Source organism: Macaca nemestrina, chromosome 11, assembly GCF_043159975.1.
Source record: "Macaca nemestrina isolate mMacNem1 chromosome 11, mMacNem.hap1, whole genome shotgun sequence".
Lineage (NCBI taxonomy): Eukaryota > Metazoa > Chordata > Mammalia > Primates > Cercopithecidae > Macaca > Macaca nemestrina.
In genome coordinates, this window is record NC_092135.1 from 80873898 (window position 1) to 80898311 (window position 24414).

The 24414-nt window shown below is 34.6% G+C and overlaps 1 protein-coding gene across 4 annotated transcripts in view; it reads right to left on the reverse strand.

Moving 5' to 3' along the window:
* Nucleotides 1-24414, reverse strand: part of LOC105499550 (NCK associated protein 1) — a 110310-nt gene that overhangs the window by 23237 nt on the left and 62659 nt on the right. For all 4 annotated transcript variants that reach the window (XM_011772175.3, XM_011772174.3, XM_011772173.3 and 1 more), the window contains 8 exons: nucleotides 15884-16029; nucleotides 13334-13466; nucleotides 10827-10946; nucleotides 8255-8394; nucleotides 7254-7385; nucleotides 4823-5041; nucleotides 4504-4634; nucleotides 4126-4223 (listed from right to left, as the gene is read on the reverse strand). In XM_011772175.3, the coding sequence (XP_011770477.1) occupies nucleotides 4126-4223; nucleotides 4504-4634; nucleotides 4823-5041; nucleotides 7254-7385; nucleotides 8255-8394; nucleotides 10827-10946; nucleotides 13334-13466; nucleotides 15884-16029 (1119 nt within the window). The remainder of the gene's footprint in view (nucleotides 1-4125; nucleotides 4224-4503; nucleotides 4635-4822; nucleotides 5042-7253; nucleotides 7386-8254; nucleotides 8395-10826; nucleotides 10947-13333; nucleotides 13467-15883; nucleotides 16030-24414) is intronic.

The window sequence follows — 24414 nt, forward strand, 5'->3', positions numbered from 1 at the left end:
AATAAAATATGGAAGTTATTATGAAGGTAAAATGAAAAGTCAAGTAAGAAAAAAATCACACAGGAGATTACCAGAAAGCTAACATCAAAAGTTTTCAAGAAAAAATGCTTTAACATCCTTAACCATCTTGGTTAAGGATATTTAAAAAGTCAACATTGTTTACAGTAGTTCCACATTCCCCTAACTTTAAATTTTAATAATATCTGAGAAAGAGAGAATACAGCCACTCCAACATATGAGAGAGAAATGTTAAAACATAAGCACCTTCCATTTCTTCTCAAGAACGAGAATGTATTTGATAACATTCATACTTAGAGACAAGGCTAAAACAGTTAAGTTTATAAAATAATTGTTAAAAGACTAGGATAAAATCTGTACTCAAAAGAAGACCCTAGAATAATGGACAATACCTAACAAGATAAACTTTACTAAGAAAAACTACAAAGCATACACTCAGGTCTAAAAATTTCACAAAATATAAGATGTGGAACGCCATGGTTTAAGGTTAGCATAAGAGAAAAAAAGAGAAAATTCATCTGATTGCAAGTTGATTGTGAAAACAGTATGCCTACCAAATGTGTTCATGCTATCTTAAATTGTATGAGGAAGTACAGTATCCAGAATAGATCAATGTACCCTCACTTACCAGACCTTATCTGAAACTCATTATTGGTTCAGGGCACTATTCTCTAAGAGTGACACAAAAAAACCAGAGTGTGTACAGAGGAAGGAGTGACAAAGATGGCAAAGAGACTGAATATGAATCTATTCCACACGGGGAAGAGAAAGATGACACATGAAGGGAAGCAGTTTTTAAATATGCGAAGGGTGATCTTGTCAAAGGCAATCTCTGCCTCTTGATGTAAGAATGAGGACCGATAAAAAATTACTACTTAGATACGAAATCAACATAAACTAGAGATGTACAGTAACTGATAAGATGGCCTCATTTTCAAAAAGACCAGATAATACATCTAGAAAAATGCAACATGTGCTCCTTCATCAGATAAGAGTAGGTTAGATGACTGCTGAGATCCCTCTCAGTTCTACAGGCAGTGTAGCATGGTACTAGCATAATCTCTGGTGCTGGACAGACTGAGTTCAAATTTCGGTTTCGTCACTTACTACAATGTGAGCTTGCACAAGTTATTTAATCCTTCTTGGCCTCACTTTCCTAATTTGTAAAATAAGGAAAACACCTCTTTTAAAAATGTAAAGGAGTTAATAAGATAGGTGAAGATCTTAGAAAAGTCCTGGAATAAAATAGTTAAGAAAGCTGGGGCCAGGCACAGTGGCTTGTGCCTGCAATCTCAGCACTTTGAGGCTGAGGTGGGTGAACCATTTGAGCCCAGGAGTTAGAGACCAGCTTGGGAATAAGGCGAAACCCTGTCTCTACAAAAAATCAGCCAGACTTGGTGGCACATGCCTATAGTCCCAGCTACTCAGGAGGCTGAGGTGACAGAATCGTTTGAGCCCAGGGGAGCCGAGCTGGCAGTGAGTCATGATCACACCATTGCACTCCAGCCTGGGTGACACAGCAAGACTCTGTCTCAAACAAATAAACAAAGCTAGCTATTTTTATTTTTGCATTCAACAAATATTTACTAAGTGCCTACTATGTGTGAGGTCTGCAACAAGGTTTTAACAGAGTTTAGAACTGCGTTTATACACTAATGAGAGTGACATAAACAAATACATGGCATGAGAGGTCACAATTAAGATACACATACAGCTGAATGAAGAGAATAAAAAGTACTGTTTGCTATTTTAGAAAGTCTGGTCAGGTAGGACATTCTGATACAGTGACATTTGAAAAATACATGAACGTCATGAACAGGCAAGTTATGACCATGTCTTAGTGAAGGGTAGTCTGAAATGACACAACAGCAAGCAGGCCAGTCAGGCCGGGGGAGTTAAGGAGGAAAGAAAAGCAGAAGGCCAGATCCTTGCAGTACTGTTAAGGAACTGTTCATATAAACGAATTCAGAGAGATTCAAAATAGGCTAATTTTTATTACTGTACCATGATGCTGTATCCATCAAATTAAATAACAAAAAAGCAAAAAATAATACAGAAAATTCTAGAAGTGCCTAGTTTATTCGGTCTGAAATAAAAAATGGCTAAAGTAAAATTTTGGAGCCATAATTCTTCTATTATCTCATACTGAAGGAACATAAGAAAAAAAATCGGAGATGAGGAATTGGTTATTTGAGAACAGTAGGATAGAAAAAAAATTATGTATTTACAGGAGAATCAGTCTAATAAGAATGATACTGCTTGTAAAGAACCAAGACTAGCATTTCAATGTATGTATATTTTCAACCATATAAAGTTTATAAACTTCATATTTTAAGGCATCTAAAAGTTGACTTTTATACAACAATTGCAGAAAACTTCAAAAATAATGAGAGGATAATGATACGATCAATACTAAAATAAGAGACATTATGCTGAGTACCTAAAAGCTTGACATGCATGATGATCTCATAAAATTCTCTTAAAGTAAAAGCTTAAACATTTGACTGAAATCAAAGCTTGTAAGTGATTGATAGGTCTGAAATTCAGGAAAGCCTAACTTTAAAGCTTGAGTTCTTTTTTTTTTTTTTTCAGAGTCTCTGTCATGCAGGCTTGAGAGCAGTGGTGTGATCTCAGCTTACTGCAACCTCCGCCTCCTGGGTTCAAGTGATTCTCCTGCTTCAGCCTCCCTAGTAGCTGGGATTACAAGTGCCTGCCACCATATCCAGCTAATTTTTGTATTTTCAGTAGAGATGGGATTTCACCACGTTGGCCAGGCTGGTCTTGAACTCCTAACCTCAGGCAATCCGCCCACCTCGGTCTCCCATAGTGCTGGACTACAGGCATGAGCCACCGTGCCTGGCCGAAAGCTTGAATTCTTAACCAATGGGTAATATTGCCTCTCCTTTTTAAATCTTTGACTATACTAAGCTTTTAGTCACATTGACTCTTGCTATTTACTCACTCAACAAAATACTATTGTTTGTGGAAATTGTTCTATATATTTGCTCCATTTTCAGTAAATCAGATTATCACATTTAGAACTCTATGTGCTACATCTGAACCGTAGGCTACTTACCAGTACCGTCCATCATTTTTTAAGAAACTAAAAACTGGCCAAGCATGGTGGCTCGTGCCTGTAATCCAAACACTTTGGGAGGCTGAGGTGGGTAGATCACTTGAGGTCAGGAGTTCAAGACCAGCCTGACCAACACGGTGAAACACTGTCTCTACTAAAAATACAAAAATAAGCCAGGCTTGGTGGCGCGTGCCTGTAGTCCCAGCTACTTTGGAGGTAGAAGTTGCAGTGAGATGAGATCATGCCACTGTACTCCAGCCTGGGCAACAGAGTGAGATTCCATTTCAAAAAAAAAAAAAAAAAGAACTAAAAAATCGAGATGCAAGTAACCACCAAAAAGCTTTTATTAAAAAAATGTTTATTTTAAAACATGACTTCTCTATTCTGCTCATAAGTTCAAAAGTTTTGGTGGCCTAAGTTCAAATTCTTTCAAAAACTACATAGTTATATATAAAGATTCATTCAATATAAATCACCTTAGCTCTAGGATATTTCTAAAAGGCTAAAAAAAGGTATTTAAAATGCTGTTGCTTCAGTTCCTTTACATATTTACTGAAACATTAAGTATTCTAAAGGCATTTTTTCATCCAACTTAGAGGGCATAAGATAATTACTTAAGAAAAAACAATAAGCCTAATAATGTTTGTATTATAATCTATGGAAAGCAAATACATTCAAACTCCAAATGTGAACACATTTTTAACTCTGGCTGGAATTTTGAACCTGGTATTTCAAAGAAAACATCATGATACAATACTATGAAGGCTTGACCACAAGCCAAAGACCCTGAGGTTCTGTCCCCTTTACCAAGTCAATTCACCTCTTTTGGCTTTCCATTTTCTTACCTGCAAAACAGAGAAAACTAAAGTAAGATGCCATAAAAAGGCCCTGCTAGCTATTTAATTTCATTTTCATATTATTACTTTCATGTTGGAATAAAATAATTAACATTGTAGGCTTGCTGCTCATATCCCTGAAATGTTTTTCAGGAATTAATATTTAAAAGCTAAAATTAATAAAGACTATATTACCTTAAGTTCAGCAACTTGTGATGAAATATGCCACATAAGGCTTTCACTTAGAAACTTCATACCGTATGGGCCTAGTAGTTCTGATAATGACCTCATTTCTGAAAGAAAATGTACTTAATTTTATACTTCTGACAAATACTTTAAGAAAATGAACATTAACACAATAAACATCTCATTATAAAAACTAATATAAAATCCTGATAAAAGCCTCTAGAATGAAAGAATAAAAAATACAAAGGTAATTCTAAGATACAATATGCAGTTATGCATATAATTGAATGAAATAGTCACAACAGAATCAAAAGTCAAAAGAATCAAGACACTAGCAAAAGAATTAAGTTTTCTTCATTCTCTAAACTGTGGTATAGTATTATTCACCTGATATGTCAGAATATTCCTCTGCATTGAATGTTAATTCATTTTCTGTAGGTAAGTTCACAAATGCTTTCATTGCAGGAAAATATGCTATATGGCCATTGCTGACTTGTCGTAACAAAGTTTCCAAATACCTAAGGAGAAATGTAAACTTATAACTGGAAGAAACTGCTTAATTCAGAATGTATTATGATATACATTCCTGCATATAATTTTAAGTTGACTGATAATATGAATGAGTACTTATTCACAAAAAATAAATTTTCCTAAGTAGTTCATTACAAACTTTCCGTTACTACAAATTTCTAAATGCATTCCTTACCAATTTGTGTATAGACTTGTAATGGTTGGCTCTCCATGACTGTCTAAATGTTGTGTTTGTTGAAGCAGCACATTATTAAATACTCTTGTAATATCAATCTGCACATAGTTTTCTATTGACTGGAGTACAGTCATGTATGCTCTTACACTTGTTAGAAGTTCTGAAGGTTTTGCAATTTCCTGTGTGGCTTGATTATACATAGTCATCCCAACAATTGACCTGGGGAGAAGAGGTAGAAGAATAAGAAAAGCCTCTGACTTTTCCATTCATGTAAAATAAACCACTCAACCTACTGTTATCTAATGTTAAAGCAGCAATAAAATTAACTTTAAAAACAATTTATTACAAAGTATAAAATTACTGTCATTATCTTCCCAGGAAACAGTGTGAAAAAAGAATGAAGGCCAGGCGTGGTGGCTCACACTTGTAATCCCAGCATTTTGGGAGGCTGAGGTGGGCAGATCACTTGAAGTCAGGAGTTTGAGACTACCCTGGCCAACATGGCGAAACCTTGTCTCCACTAAAAATACAAAAACTAGCTGGGCCTGGTGCACACCTGTAATCCCGGCTACTTGGGAGGCTGAGGCAGGAGAATTGCTCGAACCCAGCAGGCAGAGGTTGCAGTGAGCTGAGATTGTGCCACTGCACTCCAGCCTGGACGAAAGAACAAAACTCCGTCTCAAAATAAATAAAATAAAAATAAAATAAAATGAAATGAAATAAAATAAAATAAATATATCTTTCCTCGGTAAACAAGCTGCTCCCTTTGCCTTGATCCTAATCACTAAGTAGATGTTTGGTTAAAAAAAAAAAAGAAATTGCTTCTCTGTGGATTAACAAAGCAGACTGTTTATAAGGAAAACAAGGGAGCTGTAAACTGAACCCTACCTTCCACCCACCAATCTCCCACCTCTAACCCACTTGAGAATAATAAACACCACAAGGCACAATGTCCCTTTGGTCTAAGTTCTAGGGCATTCCGGGTTTTACTGTCAGGCTGCCTGACTTACTAAGGAGAACAAAAGACAGTTCATCGCCAGACTCTTCTCAAGTCAACTGATAATTTAACACTCAACTTACTGCCAATGTATATACTGTCATATTCTATTCTCTAATTCTTTTAGTCATATCTCACCAGCTACAGTTCTATCTTTATCCCATTATTACCTAGAGTATTTAACACAATTGTTAAGTATATAGTGCAAATACAACTACCACCTGTTAATGACTACAGAAACTTTGAAAACCTTTTGACAAAATTTTGTTTTATAAATTGCTTCAAGGCTTCAAAGAAAAAAATTCTCAAATAAATAAAAATTTTCATGAATAAATATTAATAAATAAGTAGGTAACTTTAGAAAAAGGTTAAAACAATATCTATAAAGTTGAAAGGTTTCTGACTTATCAATGCACTATTTCATATACATACATAAATATATATTCATATATAACGTAGGAAATTCTAATTAGAATTGAGAATTCAAGAATCTGGAATTCTACTGGCTTATTTAACAGCAACATGTGAATTCAGAAAACATGTAAGGGTTCATCTAGAACTTAGGTTTTCAAACATCCTACTGTGACCTACTGCAAGACATGCATCTTAACACTGCATATATGTAACTGAACATTTCATGCATATATGTATGAACATGCATATATGTAACTGAAACATTTCCTGAAGCAATATACATATTTAATACATACAGTGTACTGGGTTTTTTTTCCTATTATTTTCTTCCTCTTGTCCTTTCTTTCCCTCCCGCTTCTTTCTCTAAACTTTGACTACAACCTAATAAACTGATTTCATGACCCTATTGGGTTGCCACCTGCAAGCTGAAATACATTGATTTGCTACAATCTTGTCACTTTGTATATAAGGAAGCTATGACTCAGAGATATTAACTGGCTTGCCTGGTGTTCCTAGTTAATACTAATAGGTAAGAGAAAAGAATCTGGGTATCATAAGTAATTTTCAGTTCACTATTCTTTGCACTTCCCAGTTCATTATTCTTTTCTTTTTTGAGATGGAGTCTGGCTTTGTCACACAGGCTGGAGTGCAGTGGTGCGATCTCACTGCAAGCTCTGCCTCCCGGGTTCATGCCATTCTCCTACCTCAGCCTCCTGAGTAGCTGGGACTACAGGCACCCGCCACCACGCTCAGCTAATTTTTTGTATTTTTAGTAGAGATGGGGTTTCACCGTATTAGCCAGGATGGTTTCGATCTCCTGACCTCGTGATCTGCCCACCTCAGCCTCCCAAAGTCTGGGATTACAGGCATGAGCCACCGCGCCCAGCCTGGTTCATTATTCTTAACACTAATCCAGTTCTACTAATGCTTTTCCTTATAAAACACTACATAGTCATTAATAATTAAATAACAAACTCATTACTGAGTCAACAAACAAAAACAGTTAATATTCTTTCTTACTTCGTAAAGCGTATTTCCAGATGAGAAGTCAAATATTCTCGTGGGGTAAAGGTATGTTCCCAAACCACCATGTTTGGTACATAATTTATAGAGAAGCATAACTCAGAAAGTGCAGTGTGCAATTTATCAAGGCTGAAAAAAACATGAATAAACAGTTAAGTAAAATGTTCAACATGTCGTCATAGGCAATAAAATATTAATTTTATAAATATATCAATCTTATTTGGAGATAATGCTTACAGAATTTGATTTTTTGATCTACTAAACTGAGAAAGTTCAAAATTTTTAAGGTTATAACATATAAGAGCAATATTCTAAAGATGGCATCATTTGTTTCTACCTTTAGGTAGTAATGACTATACTGACTTAATGTACAATAGTTAGAGCTTATTCTGCACTCACAAACATAATCACTTCCAATTCCTGCAGTACTTTTTGTTATGAGAGAAGGAAAGTTGTCTATAAAAGGGCAACGGCTTGTTCAATTTAGCAAGAAAGTAGGAACTATACTTTAAACAAAAAATATTTACCCAGTTATTACCCACCTACACCTCCCCTCCAAATAATTAAGCAAGCAAGCAAAGATCCCTGAATGCTACCTGGTCTGTTAATTCTGTTTTCTAATAATGACATTGGGTATGTTCTAATATATCACAAACATGCCAAAATAAAGTCTCAGCTATCTGATTTTAAATAAATTAAAAATTACAGATTGCTTATAATGTACCACACAAATTTTTTTAAACATATAATTGGCCTTCAGTACATAGTATAAAAAGACAAATATCACCTATTACATAAATTTTCTTCTAAAGGCCAAAATCTGTATTTTGAGATGAAATAAGCAACTAACAGGTTAATCAAGCTCAGAAAGATTTTTTTAAATGGCTGGAAAATGAAGACTATACAATTATTAGCATTTCCTCAGGACTAATGTCATAAAAAAAATGAAACAAATATTTTACCTGGAACAAAAACGTATAATGTAAGTGGACACTTACTTGGTCACAACCAGCCTGTTTTTCCTCATGCTCTCAACACCTGGTTTCTCCCTTTCAGGTTCCCCTTTCTTACCAGTCTGTTTTTTTGATTTCTTATTCACTGCTTGACTGATAGTTTTGGCACAATGCTTGGGCAGCAACTAAATTTAGAGAAGAATGAAATCTTACATTATACCAATTACTATGAAAGCATACTAACTATTCAAGCAAACATTAGCTGAATCCAGGCTATGTTGCAAATATCACAACAATATTAAAAGACAGAAATATAAGTGAGATATAGAGCTTGCTTAGCTAGCTTGGGTAATGCACACAGCTTGGTGGAAAACAGAAACGGGTAAATCTTGTGTGAAGAAACATATCATAGAGGAAATTCAGAGAGGCTTATTTAAATTACTATTAAAAAGACAAGTAAAAGCATACCAGACAAGCAAGGAATGAAAAAGAACATTTCATTGGAAGGATGAAATGGCCTTTGGAAAAAAACTATGTAAAGATAGGATGGTTCAGAGCTGTAGTGAGAACTACTATGTGGGGGAGCATGGCGTATAAGGTAAAGTACAGAGATTTCAACTATTAGGAAGGGCCTTGAACGCCAAGCTAGAAGTTGGATTGTAAACTGCAGGCCAAAAGACAGCAACAATTTTTTTTTTTTTTTTTTTTGAGACAGAGTCTCACTCTGTCTCCCAGGCTGGAGTGCAGTGGCGCAATCACCGCTCACTGTAAGCTCCGTCGCCTCCCGGGTTCTCCCCATTCTCCTGCCTCAGCCTCCCGAGAAGCTAGGAGCTGGCTAATTTTTTTGTATTTTTAGTAGAGACGGGGTTTCACGGTGTTCGTCAGGATGGTCTCAATCTCCTGACCTTGTGATCTGTCCGCCTCGGCCTCCCAAAGTGCTGGGATTACAGGAGTGAGCCACTGCGCCTGGCCAACAATTTTTTAAAACAGCCACAGCATAGGAGATATTTGATGTTATTATTATTTTTTTTTTGAGATGGAGTTTCACTCTTGTTGCCCAGGCTGGAGTGCAATGGCACAATCTCGGCTCACTGCAACCTCTGCCTCCTGGGTTGTCCTGCCTCAGCCTCCTGAGTAGCTGGAATTACAGGCGCCCACCACCACACCCAGCTAATTTTATTTTTGTAGTTTTAGTAGAGATGGGGTTTCGCCATGTTGGCCAGGCTGGTCTCAAACTCCTGACCTCAGGCGATCCGCCCGCCTTGGCCTCCCAAAGCGCTGGGATTACAAGTGTGAGCCACCATGCCTGGCCATGAGGAGTTTTCTAAGGCTAATTCTGATACTGGCAGAAGAAAACACTGAAAAAGGAAAACTGTATCAGAGCTGCTAGAAATAGTTCAGACAAGGCATGAAAAAGGGGTAAGAAATAGGCAAGTGTAATAAAAAAAAGTTAATGGGCAGATCTGAGACAGACTTCTCAGATAAAATTGAAAGTACTCTAACTCAGATATGTGAGAAAAGCAGGAATCAAGCATCAGGAGCTTTCTACCTAACACATCATTAAGACCAATAACTAAAAAAAAAAAAAAAAAAAAAACCACACAGGTACAAGTGAGAAATAACTGATTTCACTTGACAGGTAACAAAGCAGGCAAATGAGAAATGAGAACATTTTAGGTAGAAGGAAAGCTTCACTGTACATTACAGTAACCACATGTGAAATGTGCCCAGTCCAAATTCAGTTGTGTTGTAAAATAAACACCAGATTTCAAAGATTTAGTATAAAAACTATATAATATTTCATTCATATGATTACATGCTGAAATAACATTTTGGGGTATATCAGGTTGAATCAATGTTTTTAAAATTAGTTTTACCTGTTTCTTTAAGTTTTGTGTATGGCTACTACAAAATTTTAAATTACATATGTGGTTTGCATAATATTTCCACTGGACAGTGCTGGGCCAAGGAAAGTTATTTAGTCATTATACCTAGATAGTAACTAAAGCCATGGGATTGGTATTTGGGGAAAAAATGCATAAGAAATTACATTGCATTTGTATTGCGACAAAGGAGTTCCTTCCTAAAATGAAAATTTCTAAGGACATTTGCAACTTCAAGAATATTAAAGAGACCAGAGTGTTGAATATTTACAACACTCTTCATAAGAGACAGAGCTACTAGAAAGGCTGGTACATCTTGTCACACCAGATAACAAGAAAGCTCTCAAATGACTATAAGGACTCCTACTAGCCAATGATAAGGCAATCTGAGCTTCAATCTGAATTATAAGTACAGTGGATTGAAAATCACCAAATATGCTTAATTCCAGTTATTTTGCAACTTTCAATGAAATAGCAGAATCAGGTGCTAACACTACACACACAAAAAAAATATACATGTCTCCTGATTAAAGAACACAAACAGTACATAGAGTCTTGCCAAAAAGTTTACATTTAAGAAATTATACCTGTTAATGGAGTTTCACAGCAGAGGTATGAGGTTTACTAACATTTGTGGGAACTAAAGAATGGAAAGTAAAACAACTGGCTAAAAGCATATTTTCTTGCCTTCACACACAAAATTTCCTATCTGTTGGAAACATTTAAATTATTACCTGGTCACTAAGAGTACACTGTTCTGTGCAAATATCAGTGATCAGATTTCGAGCTTGTTTGGCCATTTCATCTAGGAACATATTACACAAGGAAAGACTGCGATCTCCAATATGATGTCGCTGTTAAGGCAGAATAATAATAATACAAGTTATAAAGAAAGTACTTTGAATTAAAAAGACTTCTAAATAGACATGGAAAATTAGGCTAAAGGTACATTTTGCAATAAGAAATAGGGGTGGGAGATGTCAAAAATTGCTTTTGGCTCTTGTAACAACTAACTCACCATACTGTATTTGAACATAAATGACAAAGTATTTGGTGATTATGAAAGCAATGTATAATTGGGAGGAGTCTTAAAAAATCAGTATTTTGCTTAACATGAAAAACTATATATTTAATTTTCAAATTCCACAAAGTCCTATATCCAGTTCTTAAATGTTAAAATAGTAAACTTATAATGTGAAAGGAAACAGATTTAGAGTACTGTTTCCAATCTTATTTCATTTAAAATCTGTGTCTCCATAAATGTATAAATTGTGACACAACTCTGTAATTGTGTAAATAGGAAAGAAGAGCTCAAATATTTAAATAGAAATCAATTTGGTAATAGAAAGTCCAAAGCATTCAAATCTCTAAACTCAAACCCCATTGCTCCCAGGAAGAAAAAACAAAAAAGCTGATCGTGCATCCATCTCTACAGGATTCTCTTTTTAGTTTTAGTGGGTTGCAATTGTTTGATGGTTTTTTTCTTATCTATGGTAACTGGAATGTTGAGTATAAAACACTGTAAATTTTTGCACTATACATTTGTGATACTTTACAAAGAAAAAAAATTTTTACAGTTTTCCTGCCCTGACCTTCCATAATCATATATGTAGAGCTTACATAGAGTATTTCTATGATGAAATGTAAAATACATAACATAAAAATACTTGAGCATACAAAATAATTTTTCCTAGATCTATTATGATATCTAACATATTTTATTTAAAATGCCCTGTAAAACTTTAATAGAAAGTAAAACCAAAAAAAAAATTTACAACCTGATACAATTAAATATTGGTTCACCTTAGGAAAGATTTCAATTAATAAACACTTAGTGCTTTTTCAATCAAATTCTGACTCCTGAAAGATAAGACATAAATCTTCTGCTATTAATTTTCCCTGAAAAAAGAATACTGAATTAAGACTGCTCAAATTTGTTCTTTACAGACACTAACTTATTTAAAATACAAATCTGACTTCACTACTCCCTTTCAATAGCTCAGAAATGCTGAGATGGAGAAAAACTAAGGTTTAACATGTCTTACAAGTCTCTTCATGATCTGACCTTTGCCTTTGGCTACAGTGCTGAGAATAAAGTTTAGGAGAACAATAGCAGAAGCAAAGAGACCACTTAGATAATCCAGGCAAAAGATGAACTCCATTTAGAGTACATATGAAGAGTATCGTAAATCTGAACTGTAATAATTACAACAGCAATGGAAAGTAGAGGATGGATTCAAGACATGTCATATAAATAAAATTAGAAGGACTTTTTATGGGTAATTTAATGAAATTTGATGGTGAGGAAACAGTTAATAATATATCTCAGGTGTCAAGTTTGGGAGAAAAAATCTATTAAATCTAAAAAATTTATAAATCTATTAAAATTGGTGGTATTAATATCCTCATTGGTATAAATTCTAAAAGTATTCCCTAATAAACTTCCTGTAAGCTAACTTCTGTCTCAAAGTTGGCTTACCCTGGAGTACTGGCATACAATCTGCAACAGATGTTGTCTAATGCTTAAAGAAATCGACCATGTTCCTGCTATCTCTAAGTTTCTTTTCTACAAGTTCTGCAATTTTACGTAAAGGGACTAAACACTAAGTTAAATTATAATAAAAAAATACATTATTTAATCTTTATATTCTTATCACACTTAGAAAGTATTTCTTCTTTAAAGATTAGAAGAAACACTGAGTACATTTTTCACAGATACTTGGCATCAGCAAAACTACCAAGCAGTTCAATTACCCTGCAACTGTGTGTGTGTGTGCACATGCATGTATGTATCCCACAAATAACAGCAAATCTGGATTTTGCTTAATACATTTATTAACAATTTAGTAATAACAAGTTAGTGAATCTCTCTGACTTGTTTGTTTATTCAGTAATCCATAAATTTAATTTTTGAGTCCTTTCCATGACAGTTAAAGAGGAAAATTAAGTATACAAAATCAATTACTATATAAATCTTTTCCACAGATATTAATACCTGACCCACCATTTATCTTTAAAAAAGGTAATTCCAAGTGACTTTATGATATATTATACTTATGTTTACTTATCTATATACATATTAAACCTATGTATCTATTCAAGCACTTTTCTGATTCTATATAGAGATGTATTCGATGGGAAGCTAAGTTAGGTAACTACGACTATAAATAGTTGGTTGGCTACAGGTTTGAACTAGTTTACTTTGCATACCATATAACTCACAGTAGTATACTGTAATTACCTCTTCTGGACATAGTTCATGCGTGCAACTCATAAAATGAGTGCAAAGTAGTGGAAATGCAATTGAGTATCTTGATTGAGAGGGTAACTCCAAACACTGTTGAAACATCTTCTCAAAAGCACGACTATAAAAACTATATAAACAAAAATCAGAATCACAATTTTTACAGTTAAAGTAAGTTTTCTGATATAGTACCTTATAGTTAATTTGATTCAAGTGAATGAATGATAACTGGTAGCACTGATTTAAGAAGAGAATATTTTTCCCCCAAAGTATCTTTTACACACCAATAATTATCCCAGAGTAATAAAAATATTATTTATATAACATTAACAACATTTTAAAAAACAATAAACCATAATCTATGGCCCCTTACGTAATCAAATTTCATCAAAGCTAAGTCACTATAAATAGGAAAAAATACCATTATTATGGCCAAGTGTGGTGGCTCATGCCTATAATGCCTAGCTCTTTGGCAGGCCGAGGCAGGTGGATCACTGGAGCCCAGGAGTTTGAGACCAGCCTGGGCAATGTGGCAAAACCCTGTCTCTATTTTTAAAAAATAAATTTAAAAAAAGAAATATTATTTTATGAACCACTAAGAAAAAAACATTGCCAATTAAATAATCGCATGCCATCAATTTTTTTTTTTTTAAACGGGGGACACTTTGTTGCCCAGGCTGGAGTGCAGTGGCACAATCATAGTTCACTGCATCCTTAACCTCTCAGGCTCAAGCAATCCTCCATTTCGGCCTCTCATGGTGCTGAAATTACGGGCGTGAGCCATGGCACCCAGTCTGACATCAGTTTTAATTTGCATCCACATTTAAGATGTTAAATCTACATGTAAAAGAATGTGAGTCAATAAAACACTGCATATCTTAGAGTAATAAGACAAACAGAAGTAGTAAACATTTCTTTATTTTAGATGTGACAGGCAAAAATAGAATGTAACTGAAAAAATATAAATAAAATCTAGGTATGACTGAAAATTACAAATTTCAAACATGATTCAAAGTGCTTTTAGTTCCAAGAAAGGGGATAGGATTTTCTAATTGTTGTATTTTTCTTTTGTAATAGGATCCTTTGCATAGCTAAAAATATCTAAACATATAATGTTCCATGTTCTACCTAAGTTAGACTTTGTGTCAGATAGACAGTAGTCCCTGGCTCCAAATAATCCTAAATATTCTTGCAAATTTGACCTGTGATGTGTCTAAATCTAAAAAGTATATTTCCCAATGTGCTTCATTATTTCCTTTAAGAGGCATGCTTTCTCTACCTGGCAATTTGAATTTCTTCTGCAATACTGCTAATTCAAGCCTTCCTAACAAACTGCCAAAATCAACATAGATTACATTATTTTCCAAAATCAATGCAATGAGAAGCTTTTCATGATGATCTCTACACAATACATAGAAATGACTATTACTATCCACTGAGATCATTACAGCATTTTAGAAATCAAGAGACATACTAGGTTATTCCAGTCCTCTTCCCTAAAGGAAAAAAAAGGTCCAAGACGCAGAAAATAGAGTTGATATTATACAGCTCTGAAGCGAGAATACTTGAGGTTGAATCCTAGCCCCACTGTTATTTATTTATTTGTTTATTTATTTATTTATTTATTTCTGAGACAGTCTCGCTCTGTCACCGAGGCTAGAGTGCAGTGGCGCGATCTCGGCTCACTGCAACCTCCGCCTCCCAGGTTCAGGCGATTCTCCTGCTTCAAGCCACCCAAGTAGCTGGGACTACAGGCGCCCACCACCACGTCTGACTAATTTTTGTATTTTCAGTAGAGATGGGGTTTCACTATGTTGGCCAGGCTGGTCTCAAACTCCTGACCTCAGATGATCCACCCACCTTGGCCTCCCAAGTGTTGGGATTATAGGCGTGAGCCACCGCATGCCTGGCCCCTCCACTGTTTATTAATCTGATCACAACCAAGTTGACTTATTCATTCAAAGATTTATTAAATAACTACTATGATAGACACTAACAAAACAAATTATAGCCATTAAGGACCACATTTTCTGGGAAAAAGAGAGGGAAGAAAAATAAACTAAGTATAACAAAAAGACTATAATAGACAAAGAGGAGAATGAAGCACAATGCAGGAAGTGGTCACCACATCATCTTAATATTAATTTTTAATTTAATATCATAGAAGTGAAGCTACCAGGCATTTAATTTCTAACACTTGCTCTATTTGACCCTAATCTACAACATTTCTTTCCCTTCAGTCTAATCATGCAAAGAAGGGCCTTAAGGTAATTTGAAGTGACTGTTTTCAACTCCTCAAAAAAAATGTAAGAAATAAAAGTCACATCAGTAAGTTGCTCTTTTAGAGAATTAAAAATAGACATAAAATCCCAACTTGGTTAAACTTCTTTTTGTTGGCACATTTTAATAAAAGTTCACTATTTCCTTTATTCTTAAGGGTCTATTACTGAACTGTCTTAAGGACTATGCCAACACAAAAACAATCAAGAAACATATACTCACATACTAAAACTTTCAAATCCAGATTTAGAGAAAATTACAACATACCAAAATATTGAGAGATCTGATGTTTCCACCAACATTTCCACCAAGGAATCTACCATTTTTGTATGAAAAATTATTGTATTCATCATCTTTCCAAGTTCTCTGTGATCTGCAAGGCCAAGTGAAGCCTTAGAGACACTAGTATATGCCTATAAAATACAGAAAAAACAAAAGTAGTTTAGGTAGAGATCAATGACTTTGGACTTGTCATTTTATAGGGGGGAAAAGCATCATTGAAAGATACTTAAACTATTTACTGTGACACTGATAGTAACATCTATTGTGTTAGTTGTCTGTAGTGAGCCTACCTTGAAATTCCTATCAAGAATTTATTTAGTTAACTGAAATACTCATGTCCATAAAACAGTGTCTAATATATGAGTCATTCATATTGAACCTCAAAGGAACTGAAATTACAGTATCAAAAGTGTAAAACAATTAACTGTCATGTTAACCATACCAAAAGAAATCTTCAATCTAATTTAAGAGACAAAACACACACAGGAAGCAATCAGATAAAACTAAGTACTGTACATGTTGACTCAATGAGGTTTTAGAGTATACTGATTCACTAAAAACTGGATTATATAATACACTGCATTAATTTGACACATTCTAGAAGAGTACTGAAGATAGTAAAAATTGGTGTAGTTTGGCCAAAAAAGCAAAAGAACTAAACAAAAATCATTAAGATAGGTTGTGGGGGAAAAAATTCTATAATTGGGATACCAAATCACAAAAAGCAGATCATGTCCATGGATAGGGGACATTTCAGAAGGGCAGTGAATAAGAATAGAAGGGGTGCCTACAGCATAAATACTGTTATGACTAGAGTTTGAGTGCAAAGAAGAAAAGAGAAATACTAAAACATGAGATTCAACCAGATTGGGAACAGCCTGTATGCCATATTAAAGAATTTAAACTTTTTAGTGAAGCACTAAGGGTTCTATGTGGTGGCCAGTTTTTGTTTTAGAAAGATTACTCTGTATAGTGGAGAAAACAGGGAAGCATGACTGGGAAGGGAAAGGAAGCAGAAATCTATTAGAAGGCAGTAGTGGCAATAAGACAGGTCTGGTTTTGAGTAATGGTAGTTTAAAAGAGTCTACTCTAGGAAATAATTAGATGTAGTGGAAAATAGAAGAATTATAAATAAGGGTCAGGATTTTGGCTATTGGGAGATACTCCTGCATGGGTCTCATGCTCCCACACAGCTTGCTGGGTGTGTCAAGAAGGCAAGGCCTGAGCCACTCATTATCTAGGCCATTTCTTAGGGTTATACTTGCAGCTATCAAATTTGAGGGATGAGGTAATGTCTCCCTTGGAACAAAGAGTAAGTATGCTTATGGCTGATGATAAAATAGAAGGTTCCTCAAACTTAAGTGTTCCTTATCTGCAACACAAACAGACTGCATGCACAGAATTCATTTTGGCTCCTCTGTACCACACCTGCAGAGCTTAGGGAAATAGCAGAAATAATGCATATATGCTGATGCCTATACTGCTTTCTGTGCAGTGAATTAAGTCTTTTGTCTTTTGTCGCTGACCCAGGAGCTCCATATCTTCTTGCCAGCGTCCATGAAATAGTAAGAGAGTAAATTGTCACCTTGTAAGTAGGATAAAAATTGAATCTCAAACCCTACCATGGTAAGGGGCCAATAGGTGGATGATGTTACTATTCAATGAGACAGTGACATCACAAAGGAGACTTTTGTATTTTGCGGTTTTTGTCTACCAGAAAAGGAGGAGGAATGAGGAAGAATGATGTCAATATTCTGATGACAAAATATACTTGACATTTATCACAAACTAAGCCTAAGGAGTTTTACTTACCATTTATCAGCTTTAGAGTATAAACAGGAATTAGCTATAGCTGTGGCCATGAATTCAATAAAGAGTTCCATTAACTGCCCCACATTTTCAAAAAGCAGAATTTATTCTTCTCATCAGAACATGGGATATTCTCCAGGAGAGACCATATGTTAGGCCACAAAACAAAGTTCAACAAATTCAAAAAACTGAAATCATATCAAGTATCTTCTCTGACCATAGTGTAATAAAACTAGAAATCAACAAGAGGAACTTTGGAAACTAACATATGGAAATTAAACAATATGCTCCTGAACAATATAGAAATTAAGGAAATAAAACATTTATTGAAAGAAATAAAAATAGAAACACGATATACCAAACCCTATGGGATACAGCAAAAGCAGTAGTAAGAGGAAAATTTATAGCAACAAGCACTTATATTAATAAAGTAGAAAGACCAAATAACCTAATAATGTAACTTAAAGAACTAGAAAAGAACAAACCAAACCCAAAGTTAGCAGAAGGAAATACGTAATAAAGATCAGAGAAGAAATAAAGAAAATTGAGACTAAAAATAATACAAAAGATCAACAAAATAAAAAGTTAGTTCTTTGGAAAACTAAACAAAATTGACAAACCTTTAGCTAAATTAAGTAAGAAAAAAAGAAAGACCCCCCCACTAGAAAAAAACCAGAAATGGAAAAGGAGACATTACAACTGATACCAAAAACTTCCAAGGATTAGAGATTATGAGCAACTATATGCCAAAGAACTGGAGAACCGATATGAAATGGATAAATTCCTAGACACATACATCCTACCAAGAAGAAACAGAAAACCTGAAAGGACCAATAATAAGTAATGAGATAGAAGCAGTAATAAAAAGTCTCCCGTGAGAGAAAAGCCCAGGACCTGATGGCTTCACTGCTGAATTCCAGCAAATATTTAAAGAACTAATACCAATTCTACTCAAACTATTCCAAATAATTGGGAAGGAAAGAATACTTTCAAATACTCATTCTACGAGGCCAGCATTATCCTGATACCAAAACCAAAGACACAAAACTACAGGAAAAGAAACTACAGGCCATCAACACTTACGAACATAGATGCAAAAATGATGAACAAAATACTAGCACACAGAATTCAACAACACACTAAAAAGATCATAATCCAGTAAGATAAATACAAGATGGTTCAACATATGCACATGAATAAGGACGAAACTGTATAATTTTAATATATGCTGAAAATGCATTCAATAAAATTCAACATCTCTTCATAATAAAAACTCTTAAACTGGGTATGGAAGAAAACATAGCTCTTAACAAACAAGGTATGGAAGAAAACATAATACCTCTTAACAAACTAGGTATGGAAGAAAACAATAAAGGCCATATATGATGAACCCGCAGCTAGCAACACACTGAATCGGGGAAAACTGAAAGCATTTCCTCTGAGATTTGGAACAATACAAGGATGCCTGCTTTCAACACTTTTATTCAACACAGGACTGGAAGTCCTAGCCAAAGCAATCAGACAAAAGACATAAATTAAAAGCATCCGAACTGGAAGACAAGTCATCAAATTGTCCTTATCTGAAGAAAATATGATATTATATTTATAAAAACCTAAAGACTCTACCAAAACACTACTAAAACTGATCAACCAATTCAGTTTCATGACATAAACTCAACATACAAAAATCAGAGGCATTTCCATGTGTCAATAGCAAACATGCTGAAAAAGAAATCAAGAAATCTCATTTACAGTAGCTACCAAAAAAAAAAAAAAAAAAAAGCCTACCAATAAACTTCACCAAAAAGTGAAAGATCTCTACAATGAAAGCTATAAAACATTGAAAAAGGAAACTGAAGAAGACACAACAAGATAAAAGACACCTCATGTTCATGAATTGGAAGAACTGATATTGCTAAACATACCACCCAAAGTGATCTACAGATTCAATGAAATCCCTATCTAAATACCAATGACATTCTTTACAGAAACAGAAAAAATAAATCCTAAAATTCATATGGAACAAACAACAAAAAAAACCTAAAAGAGTCAATCCAAAAAAAAAGTACAATCCAAAAAGTACAAAGCAGGAGGAATCACATTACCTCATCACAAAATCTACTACAAAGCTATAGTAAACAAAACAGTATGGTGTTGGCATAAAAACAGATACAAATATCAATGAAACGGAACCCAGAACCCAGAAATAAATCCACGCATTTACTATTAGCTCATTTCCAACAAAAGTGCCAAGAATATACATTGGGGAAAGAACAGTCTCTTCAATAAATTGTGCTGAGAAAACTGGATATCCACATGTAAAAGAATGAAACTAGACCTCTATCTCTCATCATATAAAAAAATCAAATCAAAATGAATTAAAGACTTAAATTTAAAACCTGAAACTATGACACTACTAGAAGAAAACACTGGTGAAAAATGTCAGAATATTGGTCTGGTCAAAGATTTCTTGAGTTAGACCTCAAAAGCCACAGGGAACAAAAGCAAAAAATGGATAAATAGGATCACATTAAGCTAAAAAAAACTCCCGCACAACAAAGAAGGAAACAATCAGCACAGTGAAGAGACAACCTATAGAATGAGAGAAAATATCTGCAAACTATTCAACAGACAAGGCATTAACAATCAGAATATATAAGGAACTCAAACAGCTCAATAGCAAAAAAAAAAAAAAAAAAATCTTATTGAAAAAATGGGCAAAAGTTCTAAACAGACATTTCTCAAAAGAAGACATACAGGTGGCCAACAGATATATTTTTAAAGTGCTCACCATCAGAGAAATGCAAATTAAAACCCCAATGAGACATCGTCTCACCCCAGTTAAAATGGCTATTATCAAAAAACAGAAAATAAATGCTAACGAGGATGTGGAGACAGGGTAACTCTCATATACTGCAGGTTGGAATGTGAATTAGCAGAGCCCCTGTTGAAAACAGTACTGTCTGAGGTTCCTCAAAAACTTAAAAACAGAATTACCATATGATCTAGCAATCAATCACACTGCTGGGTATATATCCAAAAGAGAGGAAGTCAACATACTGAAGAAGTATTTGCACTCCCATGTTTATTGCAGCAAAATTCACAATCGTCAAGATATGAAACCCAACCCAAGTGTCTATCAATAGATAAATGGTAAATATATACACAATGGAATATTATTATGCCATAAAAAAAAAGAATGAAATCCTGTCTGTTGCAACAACATAGATGGAACTGGAGGAAATTATGTTAAGTGAAATAAGCCAGGCACAGAAAAACAAATGTCACATGTTCTTACTCCTACGCTAAAAAAATTGATCTCGTGGAGGCAGAGAGGAGCATGATGGTCATAAGAGGCTGAGTAGGGAAGGGGGGAAGTGGGAATAAAGGATTGGTTAATAGGTACAAAAGAGTTAGGAGGAATAAGAACTAGTATAGCACAATGGGGCAACTATAGTTAATAATTTACTGCATCTTTCAAAATAACAAGAGCAGATCTGGAATGTTTCCAATATGATGATAAGTGCGAGGTGATGAAATATTCCCACTACCCAGATTTGTTCATTATACACTGCATGCTTGTATCAAAATATCACATGTACCCCATAAATATGTACAACTATTATGTATTCATAAAATTTTTAAATTAAAAAAATTACATCAGAATTTAAATAACATTTTGAAAACAGATTCAGAAGAAATGATTGGCAACAAAACAAGATAATGATTTAACTGCTTGACAATAATGCGGGGAGAAACACGCTACTACTAAAAAAGAATAGGTTTAAGTAAAAGAATATGAACAACTTGAATAAATCAGAAGACAGAGGAGAAAAGATATTTGAAAGAGCAACTAAAAATGCTTAAGGGACTGATGAAATACACAACAGAATGAAATCACTTAGGAAGTAGAAAAGAATGACAAAAATACAGAGAGAATTCTCAAGAGTAGGAAAAGGATAGAGAAAGATGAAAGTGACCTATAAAAAAAGCAATAACCTTAGAACCAAACTAAATAGGACATCAGTGAAGGCATAAAGTACACTACTAAAATTCTCCCACAGGCTTATTCTTCTGGTCTGCTCTACTCAACCACTACTGATTATCTATAGAACTCTTCACCACTCTCTGGCCATATGCTTTCACCTAACAATTCTTGTACATCTACCTGAAACCAAAGGTCAGTGATCAAAGTCAGATCATTCATAATTTTTGTGAATATTTTCCCCTTCTTACAGTAATACTTTATATAAAGTCTCTTTACTTGCTCTTTACTCATTGTTTGTCCTTTTCTTTTTCCTATTCAAAGCAATTTCAACTTGAAAAATGCTTTATCCCTTCTAAGACTGAAATTAACTGATACACATATCCTGTCTATGACATCTCTTAATCTTTCAGATTTTCAGCTGCTATTTTTTACATTTTTTATGCTTTGTCTCCATAGCTAGATTATAAAATCCTCAAAAGGTGAATGTGCTATTTTTCTATAGATTACATAATACTGCTCAGTATTTTATCTTCTGTATCCTACAGTCTAATTTGTAGGCTTGGAACTTTCAAGCTGCTGAGCTGCTCTTCAACACCTATGTAAACCTTTTAGATTCTGGACCCTGCCTGCTACTTTGCACTTTTGTTCTCTACTTCTAGCGAACACTTCTCTGGCTTAGTGGTACATCCCATTCCTTCCTTCCTTTGTGTACACTGTCCTGTTGTCAATTTAAAAAAAAAAAAAAAAAAAAGGAGGATCTGTATGCAGTAGAAATGGTCTGAGTGACTGCATGTTCTAAACATGGTTAACAGCGATGTTATGCATTGAATTGCATCCCCGAAAAAAAGATGTGCTTAAATCCTAACCCCCAGTACCTCAGAATGTGACCTTATTTGGAATTAGGGTCTTTACAGAGCTAAGCATGTAAAAATGAAGTCATTTGAATGGGACCTAATCAAATATAACTGGTAGCCCTATAAAAACGGAAAATTTGAACATGAAATATGCAAAGAAAAATGATGTGAAGAAACACACGGAGAATGCCTTTAGATGCAACTACAAGCAAGGAACAACAAAGATTACCAGCAAATCACCAGAAGTTAGGAGAGAGAGATGGAACAGGTTCTCCCTTGCAGTCCTTGAAATAAACCAACCCTGCCAACACCTTGCTTTCAGACTGCCAGCCTTCAGAACTATGAAATAATACATTTCTATTGTTTAAGCCATTTAGTTGGTATTTTGTTATGGCAGCCCTAGGAAACTAATTTAAGCAGGTACAGATTACATGGGAAAAAAAAAAAATCAGATAGCTAGCTAGTAATGCTCTTATAAAAATCTTAAAAAAACTTAAAAAATCTACACAAAGGAATAACCAAATCTACATTCTTCATGTTCACTCAATGCTTTTTATTTTGCTGTAATTGAAAAAGGCTAAAATTCTCACATGAATACTTCAAATGTAAAGGTGCATTTGAAATGCATCTAAATCTCTAAAATTCTCTGAGTCCAAGTACTGGTTTAGGCACTCCCATAAATGCACAAATGTAAAGGTGCATTTGAAATGCATCTAAATCTCTAAAATTCTCTGAGTCCAAGTATTGGTTTAGGCACTCCCATAAACCGAGAACAGAAAATTGAAGCAGTTCAAGCTTTGTGACAATGACTTTCTAAGTCTGAAACGTGTATATCCTTTGGCAAAGCAAATTCCACTTCTTTTTTTACATTACAAGTTCTACTTCTGTATTGTTTCATTGCCTTTTTAAAAACAAAGAGATGTCAATTTTAAAACTTCATTTGTAATAAGAAAATAATATATAATATATACACATTTAACAGTTTAGGATGTTGGTATTTCAAGTGTACTTCCCTGATCTTCCACAAACTGGTAAGTTATTTAATACTTTTATTTATAAAAGTCTTCAGTTCTAAAAATAAGCTCCCTATAGAATACAGAACAAAAAGGAGAAAAGTGCTCATGCATTTTGAGGTTGAAAGGAAAAGAACCTAAGAAAAGTAAAAGCACCTCAGAGTACTAAGCAGACTGCCAGAAAAGCATAGTCATCCTGAGAGTCATTCTTGAGACTGTTTCCATCTAAAAATAGCTTCCACAAACAAATACTACTTATATTTTCTCTTTTTAATTAAACAAATAGAAATTTTATTTATTTATTTGTAACAGCAAAACAGGCCAGGCACTGTGGCTCATGCCTGTAATCCCAGCACTTTGGGAGGCTGAGGTGAGAAGATCGCTGAGGCCAGGAGTCTGAGATCAGCCTGGACAATACAGCAAGATTCAGTCTCTACAAATTTTTTTTTAATTAGCTGGGTGTGGTGGCTTGCACCTATAGTCTCAGCTATTCAGGAGGCTGACGTGGGAGGACTGCCTGAGCCTAGGAGCCGGAAGTTACAGTGAGTTATAATCATACCACTGTACTCTAGCCTGGGTGACAGGGCAAGACTCTGTCTCTAAAATATAAATAAGTAAATATTAAAAAAATAAAATAAATAGCAAAACAGTACATAGTACTATCTAATTTACTCATTTGAACATCTAAAAAAATATAGGCCAGTTATTAAAAGTGAGTATTTCTGGAGAATGAAACTGGGAATGGGGCAAACTGAATGTTTTGACTTCACAATGAGTCAAATGACTATATTATGATATAATGACTATTATCATTTACAAATATATGGATTTTTAAAAGATGCAGATTATTGA